The sequence below is a fragment of the Astyanax mexicanus genome, chromosome 13, assembly GCF_023375975.1.
Source record: "Astyanax mexicanus isolate ESR-SI-001 chromosome 13, AstMex3_surface, whole genome shotgun sequence".
Classification (NCBI taxonomy): Eukaryota; Metazoa; Chordata; class Actinopteri; order Characiformes; family Acestrorhamphidae; genus Astyanax; species Astyanax mexicanus.
Genome location: NC_064420.1, coordinates 46630550 through 46656724, shown reverse-complemented (window position 1 = coordinate 46656724; position 26175 = coordinate 46630550). Strand labels below are relative to the sequence as shown.

At 35.4% G+C, this 26175-nt stretch overlaps 1 protein-coding gene across 9 annotated transcripts in view; it reads left to right on the top strand.

Moving 5' to 3' along the window:
• The window catches only part of LOC103026485 (IQ motif and SEC7 domain-containing protein 1), a 296017-nt gene that overhangs the window by 260259 nt on the left and 9583 nt on the right, over nucleotides 1–26175 (top strand). For 8 of the 9 annotated variants that reach the window (XR_007423895.1, XR_007423896.1, XR_002650850.2 and 5 more), the window contains 8 exons: nucleotides 706–872; nucleotides 2455–2594; nucleotides 4156–4185; nucleotides 6047–6172; nucleotides 9035–9134; nucleotides 10739–10900; nucleotides 11903–12082; nucleotides 16106–16155. Coding sequence is in view for 6 of the 9 variants with exons in the window: in XM_022676789.2 (XP_022532510.2) it covers nucleotides 706–872; nucleotides 2455–2594; nucleotides 4156–4185; nucleotides 6047–6172; nucleotides 9035–9134; nucleotides 10739–10900; nucleotides 11903–12082; nucleotides 16106–16155 (955 nt within the window). In the remaining 3 variants the exon portion in view is untranslated. The remainder of the gene's footprint in view (nucleotides 1–705; nucleotides 873–2454; nucleotides 2595–4155; nucleotides 4186–6046; nucleotides 6173–9034; nucleotides 9135–10738; nucleotides 10901–11902; nucleotides 12083–16105; nucleotides 16156–26175) is intronic. The other variant, XM_022676796.2, reaches the window with a different exon arrangement.

The window sequence follows — 26175 nt, the reverse complement described above, 5'->3', positions numbered from 1 at the left end:
CATACCAGAGTTCAAAAGAGGACAAATTGTCTTGCTGGAGCATCTGTGACCAAGACAGCAAGTCTTTGTGATGTATCAAGAGCCACGGTATCCAGGGTACTGTCAGCGAGATACCACCAAGAAGGACCAACCACATCCAACAGGATTAACCGTGGACTCTGTAAGAGGAAGCTGTCTGAAAGGGATGTTCGGGTGCTAACCCGGATTGTATCCAAAAAAACAAATTCAATGTACACCTCAACTCTCCTGTTTCCACCAGAACTGTCCGTCACCACAATCAATTACTGTGCTCTAAAACCAGGTGTTTCAGTTTTATTGTCCAACCCCTGTACGTTAACCTGTGTATTATTTTTAGCGATTTGTTCAGACATTGTTTAGCCAAAACGGGCACATGTCACCCCACTGCTCATTGAGCTCCACTGGCTACCAGTTTATGCTCAGATCAAATTCAGAGCTCTTACAATCCCAACAAGGTGATGACAGAACAGAACAGCTTCTTCCTACCTGCACTGATCACTCCTGAAGGCTTATGCTACCTCCCGGCTGCTGCGCTCCTCCAGAGAACGTCGCCTCGCTTTACCAAACATTTACACATAGACTTTATGACTGTTATGACTTATGTCCTGTTCTGGCAATCCAGTGTCTTGTATGTCATGTTTCACTGAGAAATCTGCTGAGACTGTTCTCCTCCATTTCTCTCATCAGCCAGCGATACTGTATCTGTAATCCAGGAGTGGTGCGGCAGTTCCGAAACCCGGACACCATCTTCATCCTGGCCTTCGCCATCATCCTCCTCAACACGGACATGTACAGCCCCAACGTCAAGCCTGAGCGCAAGATGAAACTGGAGGACTTCGTCAAGAACCTTCGAGGTGAGCATGAGATTGGCTGCCCTGACACTTCTGATGCTTTTTCACCTATAGTGTACATCTCTGTAAAAAAATAAGAAATCACTTAAAAATGTAGAGTTTCTTTGACTTTACCAAATTAAAAACCTCTGGAATATAAACAACAGCATTATTTAATGTTTAAGTGCCTGACAACAATGTTGTAGGCTATAAGAGCAAGTTACCGTATTCTTTACTATAAAGTGTGACTTCAAGCTGCCTGTGAAAATATTGCAATATATATTTAGTGGGAAGAACACTACCCAAATAAAGTGAGTGAAATTTGATACCTCAGATTTATTGATTTGATTCTATAGGGTTGTTATACAGCTAGTTTTTTTTTTACCACACAAGTTCTCCAGCCATTCTAGAAAACAACAGTTCATTGCAGTATGTTCTACAGTAGAGGGACTGTAAAATCACAGTAACAGGCTGTAATTTAGACAGTATGTCTACAGAAAAAAATATGGACAACAAAACTACCCTTGTTTTACTTAGAAATGTTAATAATACTTTAATACAATAATAGCATAGATAAGGCTACAAGACCCCTTCTTAAGAGAGCACTTAAAAATGATGAGTTTCTTTGATTTGACCAAATTTTAAAAACCGCTGGAATAAAATCAAGAGGAAGATGGATGATCACAAGCCATCAAACCACCAAACTGAACATCTTGAATTTTTGCACCAGGAGTAAAGCAGCATAAAGTTATCCAAAAGCAGTGTGTAGGACTGGTGGAGGAGAACATGATGCCAAGATGCATGAAAACTGTGATTAAAAACCAGGGTTATTCCACCAAATATGGATTTCTGAACTCTTAAAACTTTATTAATATGAACTTGTTTTCTTTGCATTATTTTTCATATTTGCCCCTTACAGGTTTTATTTGTTTTTGCATTTGTCATTTAAAATGTGAAACAAATATATCCTGAGGTATTATTCACAAATGGAGAAAACATGGAACACTTTTGAACCTTCTCAGGAGTGACTGGCCTACCGTAATTACTCCAAAAGGGCATGGAAAACTCATCCATAAGGTCCCAAAAGAGCCCAGAACAACATCTAAAGCAGCGTTTCTCAACCTTTTTTCTATCACGGCACCCTTTAAATACATGCGAGATGTCAAGGCACCCCAGTTTACGGACGGGGGGGGGGGGGGGTGGGGGGGGTGCTGGCGCAGTACTTCAGGTGAGAACGAGGGGTGTTGCTGGCGGAATATGAAATAAAATAGCGCGTGCATCGCGTGGGGGGACAAAAACTTTACAGTGTGTCCCAATTTAGGGGCTGCATCCTTCAGAGGCTGGTTGAGAAACACTGATCTAAAGAACTGCAGGCCACAAATACCTTTCACAGCACTGTATACATTTATTGAGGCGTTTTATATAATTATAACCACGTGTTTTTGGGATAAGCTTTTATACCAGTCCATGTAGATTTATGTCAGTGTTACCAAACCAAAGTGTTTATATTGTATATTTGCAGTGTTTTGTCAAACTGATAAAAAATACCCTTCTAATATCTCAGCACGTGCATCTCTTAAATCCAGTATGTATTTGTAATTTGTAGGTGTTGATGATGGTGAGGACATCCCTCGTGAGATGCTGATCGGTATCTACGAGCGGATTCGTCAGAAAGAGCTGAAGACTAATGAAGATCACGTGTCTCAGGTTCAGAAGGTGGAGAAGCTGATCGTGGGGAAGAAGCCGGTAAGCTCTGCTGAATCACAGTGACACTCTTACATCAGGCTTCATTTACCACAGTCCTGCTTTCATCCTGCCGTCCTGCAGGTTACTCTTTAACTTCAGCGCTGCATCAGGTGATTCTCATAAACCCTGGGAATTTCACATTTACAGTTCTTCTGAGAAAGTGTTTAAATATGAATATGTAATATTTGCACTCAGATGACCAAAGCTAGTCAATTATATAATATACAGTACCAGTTAAAATTCAATGTTCTGCATTGTAGATTAATACTAAATTCATCCAAACTATGAAAAAACATAGTTTATAAAAAAAAAACATAATTATTTAATAAACAAACAAATAACAGAATATGTTTTATATTTTAGATTAGATAAACAGTTTTGCACATCTTGGCTGGAGTTTCTCAGTCAGATTAGATAAGATTAGGTTAGATTAGATTAGATTAAATTAGATTAGATTAAATTAGATTAAATCATATATTCAATTAGATTTGCCTGGATCAGATTATACTAAACTAGATTAGACTGGACTGGCATGGATTACATTAAATTATATTAGATTAGATTAGATTAGATTAGATTAGATTAGATTGCACTAGACTGGCCTGTATTATATATATATTAAATAGATTAGATTAGATTAGATTAGATTAGATTAGATTAGATTAGATTGCACTAGACTGGCCTGTATTATATATATATATATATATATATATATATATATATATATATATATATATATATATATATATATATATATATATATATTACATAGATTAGATTAGATTAGATTGCACTAGACTGGCCTGTATTATATATATATATTAAATAGATTAGATTAGATTAGATTAGATTAGATTAGATTAAACTAGACTGGGCTGTATTATATATATATATATATATATTACATAGATTAGATTAGATTAAACTAGATTAGACTGGACTGGCTTGGATTAGATTAGATTAGATTAGATTAGATTGCACTAGACTGGCCTGTATTATATATATTACATAGATTATATTAGATTATATTATGTTAGGTTAGATTAGACTGGCCTGTATTATATATATATATATATATATTACATAGATTAGATTAGATTATGTTAGGTTAGATTAGGTTAGACATAGACTTTCTATTTTGACTTTTCTTTTAAAACAAATGTAAGAAAATTAAGTAGAATTCTTAAGTTAACAGCTGTGCCTTGTCATGAATTAATTGCATAAATTTCTTGGAAATAGATTAGATTAAACTGTATTGGACTAGACTGACCTGGATTATAGATTAGATTATATTAAATTGACTTAGATTGGACTGTACTAGCCTGGATCATATATTAGATTCGATTAGATTAGATTAGATTGGACTAGACTGGCTTAAATAAAAGATTAGAATACATTACATTACAGCCTATTAGATTAGATTGGATTGGAGGCTGGGCCTAATTAACTTAAAAAGTCCTGATTATTCTCACTGTACTGCATTTATATCCTGTTATAAAAGTATCATAATAAATCTCTATACTGTATAATCTAATATACATTCTGTTCTCCTGTTCTGCAGATCGGGTCTCTTCATCACGGGCTGGGATGTGTAAGTCTGATACAGTATCTTCTCTCTCTGTAAATGCTGTGTGATGTATTAATTGTTTAGGGAATTTTGACTATAATTTATTAGCATCTATAAAGTTATGAAGATCTCGTCATCACTGTCAGAAAACAACTGCTGTGCCGCTGTATGACGGAGCGCACAGGCTGCACAGGGTCAGTATCAGTAAATGCAAAGAGCACAGTGCTCTGTATTGCCTTGTTTACAGAGCTGGAGGTCACTGGGTTGCCAGTTTTGCAGTAAATCCTGGTAAGGGCACCAGTAACTGCCCCCACCCCCCCCCCCCCCCCCCCCCGCAGGCTTTACACCCCGCCTGCAGGAGTGTGTGTGTGCTGAGCTCACTGTTTACACTAGTGCAGTCCAGCAGATAAACCCACAGTACACACACACACACACTCAGTATACACACACTCAGCACACATAGTCAGTACACACAGTCTGAATGAAGCTGAATGAGCTTTAAAAGGAGGTCTTTATACCCCTTCCCCCCATGTGTGGTTAATTGTTAATTCAGCCTCTTCAGACTTATATATTGATCTATTGATTTATAGTAACAATAAAACTTACTATATATATATATATATTATAGTATATATTATATACTATAAAATAAGCGAAGATGGTAACGTTAGGATCGTGAAATAACGCTAATACTCTCCTCTCCTGCTCAGAGGAGTCGTCTTCAGGTGAAAGCTGTGCATTTTTGAGCATTTCTGCCTGTTTTGCTGGGTGGTATTGGTTTTAGCTAGCCGGCTGGACTGTGGTTAGGTTAGCATAGCTTGCTTTAGCTCAGCATTAGCTTAGCCTAGCCTAGCCTGGCTGGTTAAGTTAGTGTTCTGGCTGTCAGACGGCATTAGCCGAGCGATTTTCTTTCTCTTTTTTCCACAAAAGACGAGCCAGCGTTGCGGACGAGCGTGCCGTGTTTGAGCGCTAGCCTGTGCTAAGCTAACGCTGCTGCTGATGCCGTTGATGATTCAAAACTGTCCTGTGTATATACGCCGTTACTCGGCAACGCGTCGGCGGAGTGATACAAGTTTATTGTGAGAAGGCCGTGATGCTATCACATATATCATATAACACTTCTCAACCAATCAGATTGTGAGGTCGGAACTAACTGTTGTATATATATATATATATATATATATATATATATATATAACATATAAAACATATAGGGATATATTATTACATATAGACACTTATATTTGCAGTACATATGGGCCATGCCATTATTATTACACGTAGCTACAGTACATACAGTACGAAATATAAAGCTCTGGAAAAAAAAAATAAGACATCACCTAAAAATGATGAGTTTCTTTGATTTTACCAAATTGAAAACCTCTGGAATATAATCAAGAGGAAGATGGATGATCAGAAGCCATCAAACCACCAAACTGAACTGCTTGAGTTTTTGCACCAGGAGTAAAGCAGCATAAAGTTATCCAAAAGCAGTGTGTAAGACTGGTGGAGGAGAACATGATGCCAAGATGCATTTAAAAACTGTGATTAAAAACTTTATGAATATGAACTTGTTTTCTCATTTTTTTTATTGTAGCCATTTCTCATTTTTTTGCAAATAAATGCTCTAAATGACACATTTTTTATTTGTAATTTGGGAGAAATCTTGTCTGTAGTTTATGGAAATAAAACAGCAATGTTCATTTTACTCAAACATAAACCTATAAATAGCAAAATCAGAGAAGCTGATTCAGAAACTGAAGTGCTCTCTTAATTCTTTCCAGAGCTGTAAGCATGTAATATGTATGTAACATATATAGGGACATGTCTATGAGCTCACATCCTAACATATTGCTTCATGTTGTGTTTTGTGTGTGTTTGATAGGTGCTGTCGCTGCCCCACCGCAGGCTGGTGTGTTACTGTCGTCTGTTTGAGGTGCCGGATCCCAACAAGCTGCAGAAACTGGGTTTACATCAGCGGGAGATCTTCCTCTTTAATGACCTTCTGGTGGTGAGAACCGCTCTAGAACCAGAAACACACACAGACACATTATCAGGAGGACACTTCCCTAAAAGCATGAAGCGTAAATCAGCTTTGTCATTCTTTCTCAAGGAGGAACAAAAGCTAGTTCCTGTGGAAGATGATGCTGCGTTCACCACAGAACAGAACCCTTACAGTAACCCTTACAGAGCACACTACAGTACAATATGCCCACAGACAGACTAACAGAGTCTATATTTTCCACCAGTCTGTGTTTTAACCCTTTCAGACCTGAATTATCTACAGTAATGGAAAAAAATGAAAGAATGAATGCTGTTTTATTGTCTCTGATGCACAGAAGTCTAAAGCAAATACATTTAATTAACTAAAATATATATTTTTTAAATATATATTTGCCTTTTTATTTCATAAACCATCCCTAAACAGTTCTAAATCACATTAACCCTTAGAACCCTACGGACGGATTTTCCATCCAAAATCGCACCTTGTGTTTTCAGCTTAATTACTCAGGAATCCCTTCACACATAAACATAATCCATATATGGTTGGAAAGGGCGGAGCTTACTCTTTCTAAAAATAGTGATCACATCCCAGTGGGGTAAAGCTAAATCTACAAGAAACCCATTGAGTAAAACACCTAAAAAAGTGAAAAATCTCCTTCCCCAAACAATATTATTTACCTTTAGTGCTTCAAACATATTTATATGATGTTTCAAACCAAATAATATCAGTAAATAAAGACTCAAAAGTGTCCACAGAAAAAACAGTGTGAAACTACCTGCTTTACTCAGACTAAAGCTAGGTATGGTGTGCGCACTACTTTATATAGTTTTTATTTTACCCACACATTTTTACCAAGCACTTATTTTGCACTAAACATTTTTATTTTTTTAGACTAAAAAGTTTGTTGTATATATAGTTTTTGTATATAGTTTGTATACAGTGTGTCCTGATCAAAATACTGAAAGGCATATAGACATATAGTTTACTTAAAACTCTGTTTATACCCAATAGTACCTTCTGGTACTTTCCAGGAGCTCATTGGTTATGAAATTAGATGTTTTTAGGTACTTTTCTTGCGTATTGCTATCTTGGCAATGGAAAACACAGTTGCACCACTGACTGAAAAAAACCTAGACAACGATCAGACGTTCATTACTATCTTGGCAACCCCCACTCATTAAACACACACAAGGATACATAGCAGTGTATTAACCCCTGCGCACACTTTTACCTCAACAATAAACAGAATACTCAGTAATATAACTTAACTTAGCTGAAGGTACTGGTGCACCTTCACAGTGTCAGCTGCACCGTTAAAATAGCAGTCCGCCTATAACAAGTCAGAGCACACCTGGCTCTTAAAGGGAATGGCAGGTGACCAATAGATGATAAATAATTGATTTATTTCACGTTACACTCAAAACACACCCATGACTAATTAAGAGAATTAGTATATGCCTGTTGCACATTTTGAGCTGAGCAAGGTGTACTTTTCCCGTCGTTACGATAGCAAAGACACACTCACACACCCTGAATCAAGCTACGCTGTGCATCGGTTCGAATCCTGTTCTTGTAGCTTGCCATCAGCTGCCGGAGCCCTGAGAGAGCACAATAGGCCTTTTTTTCTCTCTCTGGGTGGGTACAGTAGATGGTGCTCTTTCCCTTTAATCACTCCTAGGGTGATGTTGATCGATCAGCACAAGGCTGTGTCTGTGAGCTGATGTATCAGAACCGAGTCGCTGTGCTTTTCTCCGAGCGTTAGCGCTTTTATGCTAATTGGCAATGCTGCATCAGCAGGAGTTTAAAAAGAGGCGGGGTCTGACTTTACATGTGTGGGGTCCTAATTAGTGGGTTGGGTAATTGGCTATGTAAATTGGGGGGGAAATTAGAAATAAAATTATATAGGAGATGCCTATAGATCTCTAAAATAGGGGCAAAAAGCTGTAAAAAAATAATATTTTTGCACTAGTCTTCACCCTCCTGGTGTGTTGGGCTATCACTAGTGATAGGGGGAGTCCTAATGAGTGGGTTGGGTAATTGGCCTTGTAAATTGGGGAGAAAATGGGAAAAATAAATAGAAATAAAATTATAAAAAAAAGCTGCGCTGCCTCACCTACAGATCCAAAAGCTGTAAAAACTGTATTTATCCATGTATTTCAATTTGTTTAATTATTTGCATTTCAATTCAGTGTATGAGAGAATACATGTACAGCAAAAATACTATTAAATTAACTCTTGTGTGGTTTTCATTTTTCATCAAATGATGCAAAAAAAATAATTTTTTCTAACTCAAACTCATTGGCATTGGCTCATTTTTTGAAAAAATGAAAGAAAAACATGAAAAAAAATGAAAGAAAAACATATATCAAAACACATTTTCGATAAACACACACTGTACACCCCCCCCCCCCCCCCCCCCACACACACACACATTTATATTACATACAGTATGTTTGGCCAAGGGCTAATAAACATTGCTTCATTTGCTTCATATCTTAAATTTAATTCATTTTCTTTTACATTTTATTAAAAATATTTATTTAAAAGAAATGTAACATAAGAAAGGTAAAGGGTAAATATTAACCATGTAAGCTGTTTATATTGCTTGTAATTTAGGTGAAGTGAGCATGTGTAAAGCATTTTAATGTAGAATTGCTTAATTTTGCTGAATTAAATACAAGTAACAAAGTAAACGAGTAACAAAAATATGAACACCACACAAGGGTTAAAATACCTTTTTTTTTCATTTTGCATTGCTTTTAAGAAAAAAAAAACATTTTTTATAGTATAAAAACCCACTAAATAATTTAAACCTCTGGTGCATTTCTCTTATCTCACTGTAGTATGATCTTATTTGTGTTTGTGTAGGTGACTAAAATCTTCCAGAAGAAGAAGAACTCAGTGACGTACAGCTTCAGACAGTCCTTCTCTCTGTATGGGATGCAGGTTCTGCTGTTTGAGAACCAGTGTGAGTAACGTTGGGCTTTACTGAGGAACAGAATCTGTTTAATACTTTGAATCAGGGGTGTCCAAACTTTTTTTGTTGGGGGCCAGAAGGAGAAATATATTTGAAGTCACGGGCCACAGACTCTGTAATAAAACAAATAATGAAATATACCACTTTAAATAATACTTTTTCCTGATTATTTACACACCATATTTTATTTACACACCATTTTACATGACTTACTATCTTTATCTTTGACAGTGTTGTGTAAACTAAGATTTTTCAAATTGATGTTTCATTTCATGATGTCTCTTAATATTAAACTCCTTAATTACGGCAACTTTTAGACTATTTTGCTGTTTTTCTGCGCTCGAAATGCGCACTCTCTCCGCTTTTAGATTTTTTGCCCCGTTTTTCTGCGCAAGAAATGTGCACCCTCTCCGCTTTTAGACTCTTTGGCCGTTTTTTTCTGCAATAGAAATGCGCACTCTCTCTGCTTTTAGACTCTTTGGCCGTTTTTTTCTGCGATAGAAATGTGCACTCTCTCCGCTTTTAGACTCTTTGGCCCGTTTCTGACACCTAGCGTTCAAACTTTGAATCTGACATTATAAAAACCTGCTTAACAGCGGGCCAACTTTCATTCTATTTCTAAAATACCTGGTGTCCAAACTACGGCCTGCGGGCCATTTGCGGCCCGTTTCCTTTTTTGGGCTGCCCGCGGGCCGTAGTTTGGTCACCCCTGATTTAAATACTTTAAATGCAGGTTGCTGCGCCCCAGCTGTGTTCACTGTAACACAATACGACACAACACCACGCAGCACAGTGTAGTACTGTTAATGTGAGACTGTGTAATGTAAGAGTACATGTGATAGTAACGTAATATAGCCAGATATTTATTCTCACTTTATTTCAGTTTAATTAGCTTTACTATTATAATCCATGTATTATAATACCTATTAAATATAAGTGTGTTTTTAGAAACTGTAATACAGCTGCAGCTTTTCTACTGTTTAATTTACTCTTATTTTCTTTATCTTGTTTTTTTTTGCATATCATTGCTGACATGCAAAAAAAATGTACCTCCAAACTATAGCTACAGATGCATCCCAAAAAAAATTGAATATCATTGGAAAGTTACTTTATTTCAGGAATTTAGTTATGAACAATTAATATATTATATAGATGTATTAAACAGAGAGTGATCTATTTTAAGTGTTTATTTCTTTTATTGTAGATGATTATGGCAATGAAAAAAAAACAAAAATCAGTCTCTCAGGAAAATGGAATATTATATATATTATGTATATAAGACCAGTTGGTACTTTTGGCAGTGAGGGCAGTTCGCTGAGTCCTGCTGGAAAATTCATGTTGCCCTTTGCTACTGACAACTTTTATGAAGTTGCGGATTTCATTTACCAGCAGGACTATATATACACCAATTGGTCGTATATAATAATATGATATTCTATTCTATTTTTTGGCTACAATTGTCCAGTCAAACACTAGTTCTTGTTCCATATCAGTCTAAATTTAAATATATATATTTTATATTTTTTTTCAGTCAAGTCTATTGAGAATGTGTTTTCATATATATATTTGTATGTATGTGTCCGTATCCCTTTCAGATTACCCGAATGGAATCCGGCTCACCTCGGCTATTCCAGGCGCTGATGTAAAGGTCCTCATTAGCTTCAACGCTCCAAACCCTCAGGACCGCAAAAAGTTCACTGATGACCTGCGGGAGTCCATCGCCGAGGTCCAGGAGATGGAAAAGTACCGGATAGAGTGTAAGCAGCTTTTTATTTTGCATAACCCTAATTCCAGCTGCACAATCCGCAATCAACCGGTGCACCATAGATCACTTAAATAGGGCCCATAATCTCACAAACACACTATATATACAGTGCTATTCATAAATACATATATACAGTACCAGTTAAAAGTTTGGACACACCTCAAATTTTGTGATTTTTCATTATTTATATTTTTATGCATTATAGATAAATACTAAAGTCATCTAAAGTATGAAGAAAAACAAATAGAAAAATAAATTAGTGATGAAAAAAGTGTTAAACCAACCAGAATATGTTTTATATCTTAGAGTCTTCAAAGTAGCTCCTCTTGATTAGATTACACAGTTTTGCACATCTCTGCTGGATTTTCTCAGTCAGTTTTATGAGGTAGAGTCACCTGGAATTCAGGCTTTCAGTTAACAGCTGTGCTGAACTCATCAAGAGTTAATTACTTGAATTTCTTGTCTCTTCATAAAGTGTTTGACAGCATCATTTCTAATCTAATCTAATACAATCTAATCCAGATTATGAGAAACAAGGACTACTGAACTAAATAAATTTTAAAAAATATTTAAAACATTTTAAATATGCAGTTGCAAAGAGCATCAAAAACAGGAAATGAAGAGCAAGAGTTCCATCTGCTGTACAGGATAAATTCATCAGAGTTATCAGCCTCATAAACTACAAGTCATAGGCTGCCCAGATAAGAGCATCTAAATGCTTCTTCACAGAGTATTTTGTATTCTGGTTTGTTTAACACTTTTAAGTTACTACATGATTCCTTATGTGTTCCTTCATAGTCTGAATGACTTTTAGTAATCAGTATTTATTATGTATATGTATTTGGTCATATCTGAAGAGCTGTAGGCCTGTAATCACATTATTATAACTATATAATGAATTTATCTCAGCAGTAAGGGAGAACAGATGCAGGTAAACATAATACAAATACAGTAAATATAAACTGAGTGCTTTTGTTTTTTTTCACGTCTTTAGCTGAGCTGGAGAAGCAGAAAGGTGTAGTAAGACCCACCATGTCTCAGAGCATGTCAGGCCTGAAGAAGGAGGCGGGTAACGGGACCATGAGTCGCGCCAGCCTGGACGACACGTATGCGATGGGGGAGGGGCTAAAGCGGAGCGCGCTCAGCAGCTCCCTGCGTGACCTTTCTGAAGCAGGTGAGTTGTGGTGTGGGGTTACAGATGTGGGCGTGTGCATGTGCTTTACTGGTGCAAAGCTAGAAATAGTGCTCAAACAAACCAGAGCAATGAGATCATTTAGGATCACACCAACATCCTGGGCTTTTTCATATTGTATTCATTGCTTTTATTATAATTTACTAGTGATTACGGCTAATTAAAGTGACAATTTTAACTCTTTATGTCAACCAAGACTTGTTTAGTATCTGAAGTGTTTGCTTCTTTCATTTTGTACTGAAGAAAAAATGCTAATTTGGCTAATAAGTCATGTAGTAAGTAAGGTTAAAGAGACACTTAATCCTAAACCATATTTATTTTTTTCATTAATAGCTGAAATATATTGATTTAAAGTAATAAAAAACATACCAGTCCTGCTTAAAATTTTTAGAAACATTTCCTCACCTATAAAAAACTATTTTCACTTATATTGTGGTAATTTCGTCATTTCTGCCTCTGTGGCGCCCCCACAGGGTCAACTCTGCTACAGGTGATGCTAAGATGATGTTTCAGTGTACTTTAATATGCAGATACATCATCTCAATATGCAAATAAATCAATCAATAATACAATAATACCGCCCCCCTGCTGACGACGTCCAATCATTTGGGTCTCACTACCACTATCAGAGGCACACTCCTGCTGCTGCTGCTGCTGCAGCTCAGCCAATCAATCAGCTCTCGCTCATGCCCTGGCCCTAAACCCATACATCACCCAATGCCTCTCCGAAACTAACCCTTGCATTTTTTGACCTTTTAAAAATTTTAGCTGAGGGTGGAGTTACCTAAAATCAAGCGATTTAGTGACCCTTCAAAGCTTTCAATGAAAAATGGCAAAAAAAAGGGCAAAAAAATGAAATATGGAATTCTGGGCTAATAGTAAACTATTGTAGACATTTTTATATGCAAAAAACAACATGATGCCACTCTTCAGAGGAGATTCAAATAGCAGAACAACTTGCAATTGGCCGCCTTAAATACCTTTTCTCTTGATTGGATACACCTGGCTGTGAAGTTTAAAGCTCAATGAGGTTACCAAACCAATTCTGTGCTTCCGTAAGTCAGTAAAAAGTAGTTAGGAGTATTTTAAATCAATAAAATGATAAGGGTGCCCATACTTTTGCACCAGTCAAATTTTGGTTTAATGCATATTGCACATTTTCTGTTAGTACAATAAACCTCATTTCAATCCTGAAATATTACTGTGTCCATCAGTTATTAGATATATCTGAAATTATAAACTGAAATGGTTGTTTAAACACCCAAATATTTAGAACTAAAAATGATTAAGATTAATAGGGGTGCCCAAACTTTTTCATATGACTGTAAATGCATACACATGCAGCTGGCAGCAACTGTTTAATACCCTTGATTTCAGAAGAAACAATATAGTGTGGCATCGGTGCAGAATTAAAGAAGCAAAGTTCATATACTAAACATTTAAGAATGCTTTTTGACTGATTGATTACATTTACAGTTGCTTTTCGAAATGCTTTCTGCCATGTTTATTCAGATATACAGAGAAAGGTTTGATGGATGAGTCATTAAAACTAATGTTTAATGTTTGCGTGATGTTTACAGACTTCTGTTCTGTGTTGTTTACCTCTGTTTACTGCTGTTTACTGTTGTATTTTGACCAGCTCAGCTGGATGTAAATGAAATGTACAGTACCTGTAAATAGTTTTGTCACGTACATGTCTGAACTGTTTAAACCCTCCATTCTGATTCTCCCGTTGTCCCCATAACATCCCATATGTATTTGTACCCCGAGCTTATTTTAATATGGTGTTTCATAGTTAATAATTTAACTGGTGAACCATCAAGTCTCATGCATCAATGACACAGTGCCCAACTGACCATAATGTTGATCTGATCAAAGGCGCTTGAGGCGATTCGGTGCTTGGCTGTAGTGATAATTAAGGGGTTAATATATATAATTAATATATAACGTCACACATAATTTTACATTGTGTTTCATCCAATTATATACAGTATATATATATATATATATATATAAAACATATATAAATACACAGTAAAAGCCAAGATAAAAGGTTTCTCCAAGTGCCATCCCCCTTTTGATCTGGGTTCAATTTTTTGCCGTCAGTTGGCCATCAGCAATGATGGAATGAAATCCATTAAAAAGGAGTCCAGACTCGCAAATGGAACTGAAAGCCATCGATTTTTCTTATTTCCCATCAATAAAAAAGGTACTAACATTTGAGTTGAGCAGAGTGTCGTGTCATCAGAGTGTTCTTCTCCACCCTGCTTTGGTCCCCATTGTTGGACGTCACTGACGAGGGCCTCCATTCGAAGCTTTTTTTCTCGCAGAGTGTGGCATGAGTTGTACTCAGTCGTGTATCTGAAGCATCGTTCCATTCACCCCTCCCCCTTTCCCCCATCGTCCCCGCCCACCTTTCCGTTCCACTGGATGGATCTACTTACTGGTACTACTTACCTGCTGCTCACCTGGGTTTACCTGCAGGCCAGCAAAATGTGTGTGTGTGCCGCAGTGCTTTTGGCTACCAGTCATCTGTCCATCAGCTGCCATGTTCTGAGTGTGTGCCATGTCTTGTATTGGCCTATGTGGCTCATTGAAAGGCAGCGGTAGAATGGCTTTGGATGTTTTTCCGCACAGGACGACCACACACAGCAGCCTAGAGTACATTGAGTAGAGTACATAACTGACGACATATTATATCATAATTTATGTAATTGAAAAGTTAGTTTATTTCAGTAATTCGGTTCAAAATGTGAAACTCATATATTATTATATAGATGTATTACACACAGAAAATCGTCTCAGAAAGTTAGAATATTATATAAGACCATTTGGTACCTTACGCAGTGTGGGCAGTGTGCCATAAAAGTTATCACTTATATATTAGCCTCAATGTCTTATTGATTAGCCTCAATGTCTCATATATTAGCCTCAATTTCTTTTCTATTAACCTCAATGTATTATTTATTTATCTATTAGACTCAATGCATTTTCTATTAGCCTCAATGTATTATTTATTTATCTATTAGACTCAATGCATTTTCTATTAACCTCAATGTATTATTTATTTATCTATTAGCTTCAATGTCTTATTGATTAGCCTCAATGTCTTATCTATTAGCCTCAATGTCTTATTGATTAGCCTCAATGTCTTATTGATTAGCCTCAATGTCTTATCTATTAGCCTCAATGTCTTATTGATTAGCCTCAGTGTCTTATTGATTAGCCTCAATGTCTTATTGATTAAGCTCAATGTCTTATCTATTAGCCTCGATGTCTCATATATTAGCCTCAGTGCATTATCTATTAGTCTCAATGTATTATTTATTTATCTATTAGCTTCAATGTATTATCTACTTATCTATTAGTCTCAATCTAGTAGCCTGAATCTCTTATCTATTAACCTCAATGTATTATTTATTTATCTATTAGCTTCAATGTCTCATATATTAGCCTTAATGTATTATCTATTAGCCTCAATGCATTATCTATTAGTCTCAATGTATTATTTATTTATCTATTAGCTTCAATGTATTATCTACTTATCTATTAGTCTCAATGTATTATCTTGTGGCCTTTATATATACTATTATTGTGTTAATTACCTTAAAATCGATTGTTGCCCATCTGCTGTAAAGCTTTTCCAGCCTTACAAAAGTAACAATGGCAGAATTCATCAGTGGGCGGAGCCTGGCCTGGTCATTTGAATTAATCTGGCACCACAATATTATTCCTGTGATGTAATGTAATGCCTGCGAGACCACCGCTACGACTCCCCCCCCCCCACCCCCACTCCCACCTCCACTTCCCCAGTCACCTCCCCCTCTCACCTTAGCCCCAGACCACCCACCCGCCCACCGTACTGAGACTGGAACAGGCTTGCTGTGTGCTCACATGTCCCTTTGGCTCCCCCTCTCGAATCACGAAATCAGGATGTGTACACCACTAGCTCCCCATACGGTGTGATGCCCATCTCTAATCTGTGGTATTGCATGTCTCGGGCAGGCAAGCGTGGGCGCCGCAGCAGTGCAGGATCACTAGACAGCAATATGGAAGTAAGTAGGAAGCAGTGGATGTCTAGTTTACTTCCTCTATGTTGACTGATGTGCACTGTTCAAAACTTTTAAAATATTAATAAAAAAACTTATTTTATTTAATTCAAAAAAGAATTGAAACCAAACCAAACCAAAAACAACCCAAACATTTACTGTTTATGTTCTTTGCACCCTCTTTTACGCTTCATAGTTTTTTTCCGACAAGCTCATTCTTTACGTTTTTTTTTTTTTGGTTTCCTTGTTAAACTTGAGTATTGATGCCTAACCCGCCTGCCTGCTCACATGCATGCATGAGCTGCTTGCCTTGTGTTTTCCCGGGACTCGGGACTGGCTTGGTCTGCGAGCGAGTGGCCTCGGGGGCAGTCCGGCAGGCCAGCGGCCGCGTTTCTCCAACGCCACGCATGTTGTTCTGTACTAACCCTCGCCGGTCTGTCATTTGCTCAACCATCGGCCTCCCGTTTACTCATTTAACCATTTGTTGCAACCCGTGTTTGTTCAGCCATCGGTTGTGTATGTTGTGTAACAACAAGGGCTGGCTTCAGCAGGGGGTTTCCAGGTGGAACCGAACCCTTCCTAAAGGTAAAGTGAGTGTGTTAGGCCAGTATTTCTCAACCTTGAGGTCCTGGACACCAGCTACCCTGCACATTTTAGTGCTTTCCCTGCTTTAAACACATCAATTTAACTCTAATAAAAGCCTGTTAATGCAAGAGATTAAATTAGTTGGATCAAGTGTTTTGGAGGCAGAGAAACCTTGAAAATGTGCAGGTCAATGGTCAATAGTCAGCCAGGACCAGGACTGAGACTGCCAGTCCAAATCTGTAGTTTCTCCATATCTAGATTGAATCCAGATTGATTTTTGATAGTGTGAACAGCCAAAAACCAAAAATTTGGAGGGGGTTTGAAATGCAATTGCAATCAGATTTATGCAGATTTAATCAAATGCGTATACTGTATGTTGGATTCCAACGTGTCTTTTGTTTTTGTCACTTGTCATTTTTCCACAGAGATACAGGTGCATCTAAAAATAAATATAAAAAAAAAAGTTCAGTTTAAATTCATATATTATATAGATATATTACCCACAGAGTGATCTATTTTAAGTGTTTATTCAATTATTTGTTGATGATTATGACTTATGACTATGAAAAAAATAAAAGTCAATACCTCAGAAAATTTGAACATTATTAAAGAAACATTGGTACTTTTGGCAGTGTGGGCAGTGTGCCAAATCCTGCTGGAAAATGAAATCCACATCTCCATAAAGACTAGGCCTGTCACAACAACTGTGTTCTCAATCTATGGTTGGTTCAATATATATGGACATATATGGACATTCAATTTGTGTATATTTAGTGAAAAGAAAGCACTTTAATGCTAATGAGACATTGTATTTTATTCACGGAGTTCAGGATTTTGTGCCATTTTCTACCAGTCAAAAATTAAAAAAAAAAAAAAAATATATATATATATATATATATATATATATATATATATATATATATTTATTATTATTTTTTTTTTTAACAGAGTGTGTAACTGTATTTTAACGCTATAAAGCTGTATCTCCATCAAACCATTGCCATAAAATTGTCTTAAAATTACAATTATATTATATTACATATTATATGATATTATATTTTATAATATTATTTTTAATTATTATATTTTGTATCACAGCTATTTCTGAATATATCGTCCTCAAAACATATGTGACAAGGTGACTAGGCCTAGTCTTGATGCACTAGACTTGCTTCTAGATGGCCACAGATCCCAAGCACACTGTAAAATTGGCAAGCCACCTGTTGAAATCAGAGGTCCTTTATATGTATACATATATTATAAAAATATATACATTATTGTGAATCAGATTATTATTGTTTTTTTTTAACTTTCTATGAATGAAATGTGTATTAGACTCCATAAACAAACACTTAACACATTACAATGCATTCGTAAGGCATTATAAACATGATTATGCATGTTTATAAAAATGTATAACACATTATAGCCATTTTTATTTTGTATTTTATAAAAAAAAAATGTGTTTATAATGCATCATAAGCTGTGCTTGTAATATTTAACACATCACTATTGATATACTGTATATTCCTATGATGGACATATAAAGTCAGTTTTGCTCGGAGTGTACAATGATACATTATAAAGTATTATAAGTTAATAAAAGCTATTTTAATATTAACATAAGTATAATTCATGCTTTGTAAAAGCAGCTTTGTTGAGGTTCTTAGTATTAAAATATATAAAATATAAGGTCTTATAAATACAATAAACACAGCTGATGATGTGATATTATGATCACAATGCATAATGAATAATAATTATAGCTATGTGTCATACATGTTTTGTAAATATTTATAGCCATATTTATAATGTGTTATACATATGTTTGTAATGTCTTATAGACACAGCATTTGTAGAAAGTGTCACCAATAAATCCAATACATTAAATCCAATAAAAATTGTGGCCATATACCCCTAAGAATTAGATAAACCCCTAGACATTAACATGCAAAACAGGGGGTTGGGGCTAAATGGTAGGGCCAATTGGCAAAATGGGATTAGACCAAACTGTTCTGATTCAAATATAGCAAAAATCTGAATTAGGCTGACAGTGTGAACAAAGCTAAAGACACTTTAAAATCTGATTATATTATAATCACATTTCAAACCACCTCCAAATATGGTATAAATCCAATTGTGTTGTCCAAATATGTTGGTAATACTTTAAAATAAGAGTACAACCGAATGTCTCAACTAGTTATTAATCCACACAAGTTAAGACATTATTAATAATTTTTAACTAAAGTCTCAATTCATTATTATTTACAACATTCCTAAGCATATTTAAATGTATAAACGTCAATTAATAATTAGTTGAGACAATATTAAACCATTTAACAATGTACTGTAATACATATGAATCTCAAAAAATTAGAATATCATTGAAAAGTTACTTTATTTTAGTATTTCAGATCAAAATGTGAAACTTATCTCTTATATCTCTTATCTATTATATAGATGTATTAAACACAGAGTGATCTATTTTAAGTGTTTATTTCTTTTATTATTGATGATTTTGGCTTACAGCCAATGAAAACCCAAAAAACAGTGTCTCGGTAAATGTGAATATTATATAACTAAGACCAATTGTTACTTGTGGCAGTGTGGGCAGTGTGCCAAATCCTGCTGGAAAATGAAATCCACATCTCTATAAAAAGTCTCTATTGTCAGGAGAGGGAAGCATGAAGTGCTGTAAGATTTTGTGGAAAAACAAAACTGTACTGACTTTAGACTTAATAATAAAACACAGTGGATCACTTTTATGGAGATGTGGATTTCATTTTCCAGCAGGACTTGGCACACTGCCCACACTGCCAAAAGCACCAACTGGTCTTTTATAATATTAAATGTTTTTGAGATTTTTTGGGGGGTTTTCTTTAGCTGTAAGCCATAATCAGTATTCAACAATAAAAGAAATAAAGGCTTAGAATAGATCACTCTGTGTGTAATACATCTATATAATATATGTTATTATATATTTTATTGTGAAGTGCTTCCACACAATCAATAATCAGTCTGGACACAATGTAGATGTAGATATGGCAAAAATCTAAATACAAAATATGTTTTATCAATTTATAGCTTTTTTTTGTTTGCTATTTTCTTAAAATATATTCAATAAAACATCTAAAAACACCATTTAATGTCCTCAGTTTAATATATATAAGGTTCTATACCCCTCTAAAAACCATTAAAAACCCTTTATTTTTATTTTTTTTTTTATGTTTTTACGAGTGTAATAATGATCACTCCTCTCTGCTGCAGCCCTTGTTGTTCCCCTTTAGGAGATGCTGAGGATTATAAGCTCCTTAATGACCTTTTAAGAAGTCATAAGTCCATTCCCGTGGCGTTTGATTGGACCTTCAAATTCAGAGCTCAGACAGGCTGTGGATTTCATTAGCAAACACGTGTTCATTATTCATACCTCCATCTCTCACGACCTTCATTCAGGGGGACGTTCGGGACCCTCGCTCTCTCCTTGTCTCCAGGTCACAGATCACGCTCTCAGAGACCCATGCAGTAGTGATGTAGAGTATCAGTGTAGAGGTTTAATGGTGGTGTGAATCTGCAGTGCTGTAGATCAGGAGCTGAATGCTGCAGTGCTGTGAGCTGCTGAACGTGTGGATCCGGTTATTTTGCCCTTAATTCTTAATTTCTCTGCATGTGAAGGACCTGCTCTCATCATCCTAACGAGATGCATGTGAGGTTTCTCCCCAGGCTTGTTCTATAATGTGTTTTATTATTGTTTTATACCTTTCAGAGCTTAAACCAGCATTCCACCAAAATTACACTATTTAATATCGCAATATCTCGTGTTTTAGTTGAGTTTTTGCAGGCGTTTGATGCAAATATGTGAGATGAACTACAGGGGTTGGACAATGAAACTGAAACACCTGTCATCACTTTAGTGTGGGATTTTAGGTTTCATGGCTAAATTGGAGCAGCCTGGTGTTCAATCTTCATTAATTGCACATTATTGCACCAGTAAGAGCTGTAAGAGTGTTGAGGTTCAGTTAGCAGGGTAAGAGCACAGTTCTGCTCTTAAAATATTGCAAAGCACACTATAACATTATAGGAGACATACCAGAGTTCAAAAGAGGACAAATTGTTGGTGCACGTCTTGCTGGAGCATCTGTGACCAAGACAGCAAGTCTTTGTGATGCATCAAAAGCCACGGTATCCAGGGTAATGCCAGCATACCACCAAGAAGCACCAACCACATCCAACAGGATTAACTGTGGACGCTGTAAGAGGAAGCTGTCTGAAAGGGATGTTCGGGTGCTAACCCGGATTGTATCAAAAAACATAAAACCGCATAAAACCTAAATAATTGTGCTCTAAAACCAGGTGATTCAGTTTCATTGTCCAACCTCGGTATTTTCAGATTATATGTTGATTACACTAATTAAGGCAAGCAGAAGTTTCAAACTGAAAAAAATACTTTTAACTATTTTTCCTGGATCTTCAAACTTTAAAATGGGTCAAATTGACCCGGAAAATAACAGGAGGGTTAAGTACATAAACTTAGTACATAAACAAGTGAGAGCCTGAGTAGAACATATAGGGTGGGATATTTCCCCTAAATAAAAAAAATTAAAAAGTATTTATGCATGTATTTCACACTTTACTTCCTCTAAAAAATATAACAAATAAAAATATATATTGTTGCTGTCCAATGAACAAGTATCTACATTACTGTGCATTTAAATTTACTACTGTTCCTTATACTGTGTCAAATTTTCGTGATGAACAGACCAATAGAAATACTTCAAAATTACCTGAAACAAACCATTTTAAGTTAAGTAGTTTTTTTTCTCCTGTAAAGTTGCTATTTTGGAGATGCTTGTTTTTCATTGGGCAGTGAAAAAAAATAATCTGTGTAAAATTAAAAGTATATATTTTTTTGTAAAAATAAATAAATAAAAATAGCAACGTATTCTATTATTTTACAAATAATTACTGTTGTAATACACGCATTCAGATAATAGAATTAGCTCCATAGAAATGCAGGAAATATTTCTTGTTACAAAACTTTGTCTATAAAGTAGACTAATCACAATACCAAAATTATTTGATATTTAAGCATATTTTATATTTTATTATTATTATTATTATTATTGTTATTATATATTTATTTTTAATGTGTTTTAACATTTAAATATTAAGAATACTTATACATTGAAAATAAAATATTGCCAACTTCCTAAAATAAACTTTTTCAAGTTTTTCAGGAAACACAAAAAAACTAAAATTTTAAATGTTAAATTTTAAAATACTTTTTTTTAAAAGACAGTAAACAGTTAGCATTTTAACATTTTAACAGCCACAATTTGTGGTGCATTCCTAGCAAGCTGACTAAAATGCAGACTAAAAAACTCAATAAAAGATCATTGAATGTAACCCATTTAGGATAAAGCAAGATAAAGTTAAAGTAAATTAAGACCTAGGCAATTTTAACCATCTCCATTCAACTATAGTTATAGCTATGTTTTTAAAAAAAGTGAAAATGGGTTTTTTACTTTTTAAAAACACAGTGAAAAAATGCTACTACCACAAATTAAACACATATAGATAGATAGATAGATAGATAGATAGATAGATAGATAGATAGATAGATAGATAGATAGATAGATAGATAGATAGATAGATAGATAGATAGATAGATATTAGGATAGATAGATAGATAGATATTAGGATAGATAAATAGATATTAGGATACAATTCTAAATTGAGACTTAAAAAAATATATACATAAATATATAAATACAAAAAAACTATAGAAAGTGTGGTAGTAAACAGTCGTAGATATGAAGTAGTGCAGTAAAAGAATAAACTAAGTATAGGAGGTATTAGTAGATATGACTATTAAACATAAACATAAACATGTGCAAGTATTATATTTAAGTTAGGTGCGTAGTGTAGTGTCCAGGGGTGCAAAAGTACAGGATGTACAGTAAAGTGTCCAGGAGTGTATATATAAAAAGACAAATCACCAAATGCATTGATCACAAGTAATACATAAATAACTATAAATAAATGAGCGTGACTTGTACAGGCTATATGATAGCAGTAAACTCATTCAGTAGAGAATGGGATATTAAGTGTTGGGTTTTGTGTGGAATGCTCCTTTAAGTGCTCTTCTACTCGTCACCTTGTCTCATCCTGCCAGCATCCTTCAGCTGGTTCAGTCTCAGCCATCTGTGTTGTTTTACATGGTCAACTCATAAAAATGTATAATACATATATTTAATTAACTACTATAGAAATATATTTCCTTTTTTCTATTTGATGTCAAATATTTGTTAAAAAGGAAATGAAACTATCTTTTTAGAAATGTTTATCTAAATGTAAATATGTATGTTGTTAAATGTTGTTAAATGTATATATGTTGTTTTATGTATATAACTGTTATTTGCTGTAATTCTAGGAGTTTTCAGCAGGAATGTACTGTACAGTGCTGGTACAGATAATGGGCATAAAACAGGACAGGAGTTTGGAAGCAAGCAGGGATTTTCTGTGTTTAGCAGAATTAATTTTAGTAAAAAATTCTAAAAAAAACAAACATGAATAGAAAATGCAAAGAATGAGAAAAAAGCAATTATTGCAAACATATTTTCACGCTAGAATATCACTAAATCAAAAATGCAAAAAATAGTATTAGAAAAAACAGAATAGAATAAATATTGACATCTTTACACCCTATACTCCCCTATATAATCCCTCTATCCCCTATACTGTTCTGTATTCTCTATACTCCCTATATTCCCTATACTCCCTTGTACTCCCTATATTATCCTATACTACCCTATACTCCAGGTATTCACTATGCTGTTCAATACTACCCTATACACCCTGTATACCCTATACTGTCCTGTATTCTGTATATTCCCCCCTATACTCCCTGTATTATCCTATACTGCCCTCTACTCCATGTATTTTATAAACTCCCTGTATGCCATGTACTGTTCTGTATTCCCTATACTCCCCTATACTCCAGGTATTCCCTTTACTGTCCTATACTACCCTATACTGCAGGTATTCCCTATGCTGTCCTGTATTCTCTATACTCCTCCCATACTCCCTGCATTATCCTATACTATCCTACACTACCCTCTACTCCAGGTATTCCTTATACTGTCCTGTACTACCCTATACACCCTGTATACCCTATACTGTCCTGTATTCTCTATACTCCCCCTATACTCCCTAAAGTATCTTATACTCCCATATGCTCCAGGTATTCAATATATTCCCTGTATTCCATACACTGTTCTGTATTTTCTATACTCCTCTATACTCCAGGTTTTTCCTATACTGTGCTATACTACCCTACACACTGTGTATTCCCTATTCTACCCTGCATTCCCTATACTCCCTGTGTATACCCTATACTGCCCTGTTTTCTGTATACATCCCCCAATACTACCCTGTATTCCCTATACTACCCTGTATTTCTTTTACTACCCTATATTGCCCTGTATCCCCTATACTATCTATACTATACTATCCCATACTACTATACACTTCCTGTATTCTCTATGTGCCCTGCACTCTCTATTTTATCATATATTAATCTATACTCCCTGTATTCTCTATACCGTCTGTATTCCCTATACTTCCCTGTTCTTCCCTTTATTATACTATACTAGCCTATACTGCCCTGTATTCCTTGCACCCTCTGTATTCCCTATAATACACTCTGCTCCCATTATAATCATATACTACATGTGTTCACTATACCCTCTATGTGCTCCCATTTATTATACTATACTACATGTATTTACTCTGTTGTTCTGTATTCTCTATACTACCCTACACTTTCAGTACTCTCCTGTATTTCCCTATACTCCCTACTCTATACTGTACTCCCTATACTACCCTGTACTACCCAATACTTTCCTATAATTCTGTTACTATCCTATACTCCCCAATACCCACAATAGGCATTATACTATACTACCTTATACTGCATAGTGGATGGAAACTCAATTAATGGCTTAATTTAATTTGATATTTTGTTTCTGCCAAAGGTTTGTAATTACACATAATATTTAAGAAACATTTGAATGTAAACCCAGCTAAAGACGGAAAAACACATTTTCCATGTTAATGTCATTTTACCATCGGCATCATTCTAAAACTGATATTTTAAGATGAAATGTGTCATAACATTGATTTAAGTTAATTTGCCTGTTTAACTAAAGACATTTGTTCCAGAATTCTGTTCCAGTGGTGCTGCTCATTTACAGCAACCCATTCTATTGGAACAGCCTTCCTCACACTATTTCTTAATGACAGTCTATCGCACTGAGCAGAAAACATCTCGTCGTGTTAATGAAGCCTCCAGGAGCATCTAAATGGAGAAATCAGGCGCATCTGATTCGCTGTGATAAAACTCTGCAGGAGAATCAGCAGGAGCAAAACAAATTAACAGTCAGTTAGTGCAGACACTGCTGCTGCTGCTGCAGGGCTTTTATTAAACACAATTTTCTCACTTAATCTGTTGAAAAATACTCATTTCATGCTTGTTTTTGTTATAAATCCACATTGCTTCCAAACTCTTGGCCTGTAGATTTGAGCAGTAGACCAGCAGCTCTATTGTTATTAGTGTTTATTAACCACAATATCTAAAAATAAGGCAGGGTTCAACTTAAAGTTTGATAAAACACTACAACAAAATACAATTTGCAATAAAACAAGGATAAGGCAGGATCAGTGTGAAGTCATGGCTAGGTCTGTCACAATTTTATTTTCTTGAGGACAATATGTTTCAATAAACAATATTATTGTCAATTTAAGACCATAATACCATAATATCACTGATATAATAGCCTTATATCTACAACCTTTTAATTTATTGTATATATTAACTCAATAACATATTTATACCCTACCCTATATGTCCTATACTTCCCTGTTACCTATACTACTTTATGACATCCAATACTTCCTATACTATCATATACCACCCTATATTACCTTAGACTACCCTATACTCCCTATACTACTCTATACTACCCAATTTTACTTTATCCTATAATATCCTATCCTGCCCTGTACTACTCTACAATCCCTATACTACCCAGTTGTACCCTATACATCATTATACTACTCTACTACTACATTATGCTCCCTATATCACCTTATATTGTCTATACTAACCTATACAACCCTACACTGTCTATACAAACCTCTACTGTCAATCCTATACTCCTCCATACCCCCTATATTACTGTATAATACCTTATACAGTACCCCTTATACACCTCTATACCAACCTTTACTACTTTTTCCTACCCTATACTCCCTATACTACCCAATCCTACTGTATACTATCCTATACTACCTTATACTACTCTGTACTACTCTATCCTACCCTGTGCTACTCTATACTCCCAATACAATCGTATACTTTCTATATTCTTTGTGCTTCTCTAT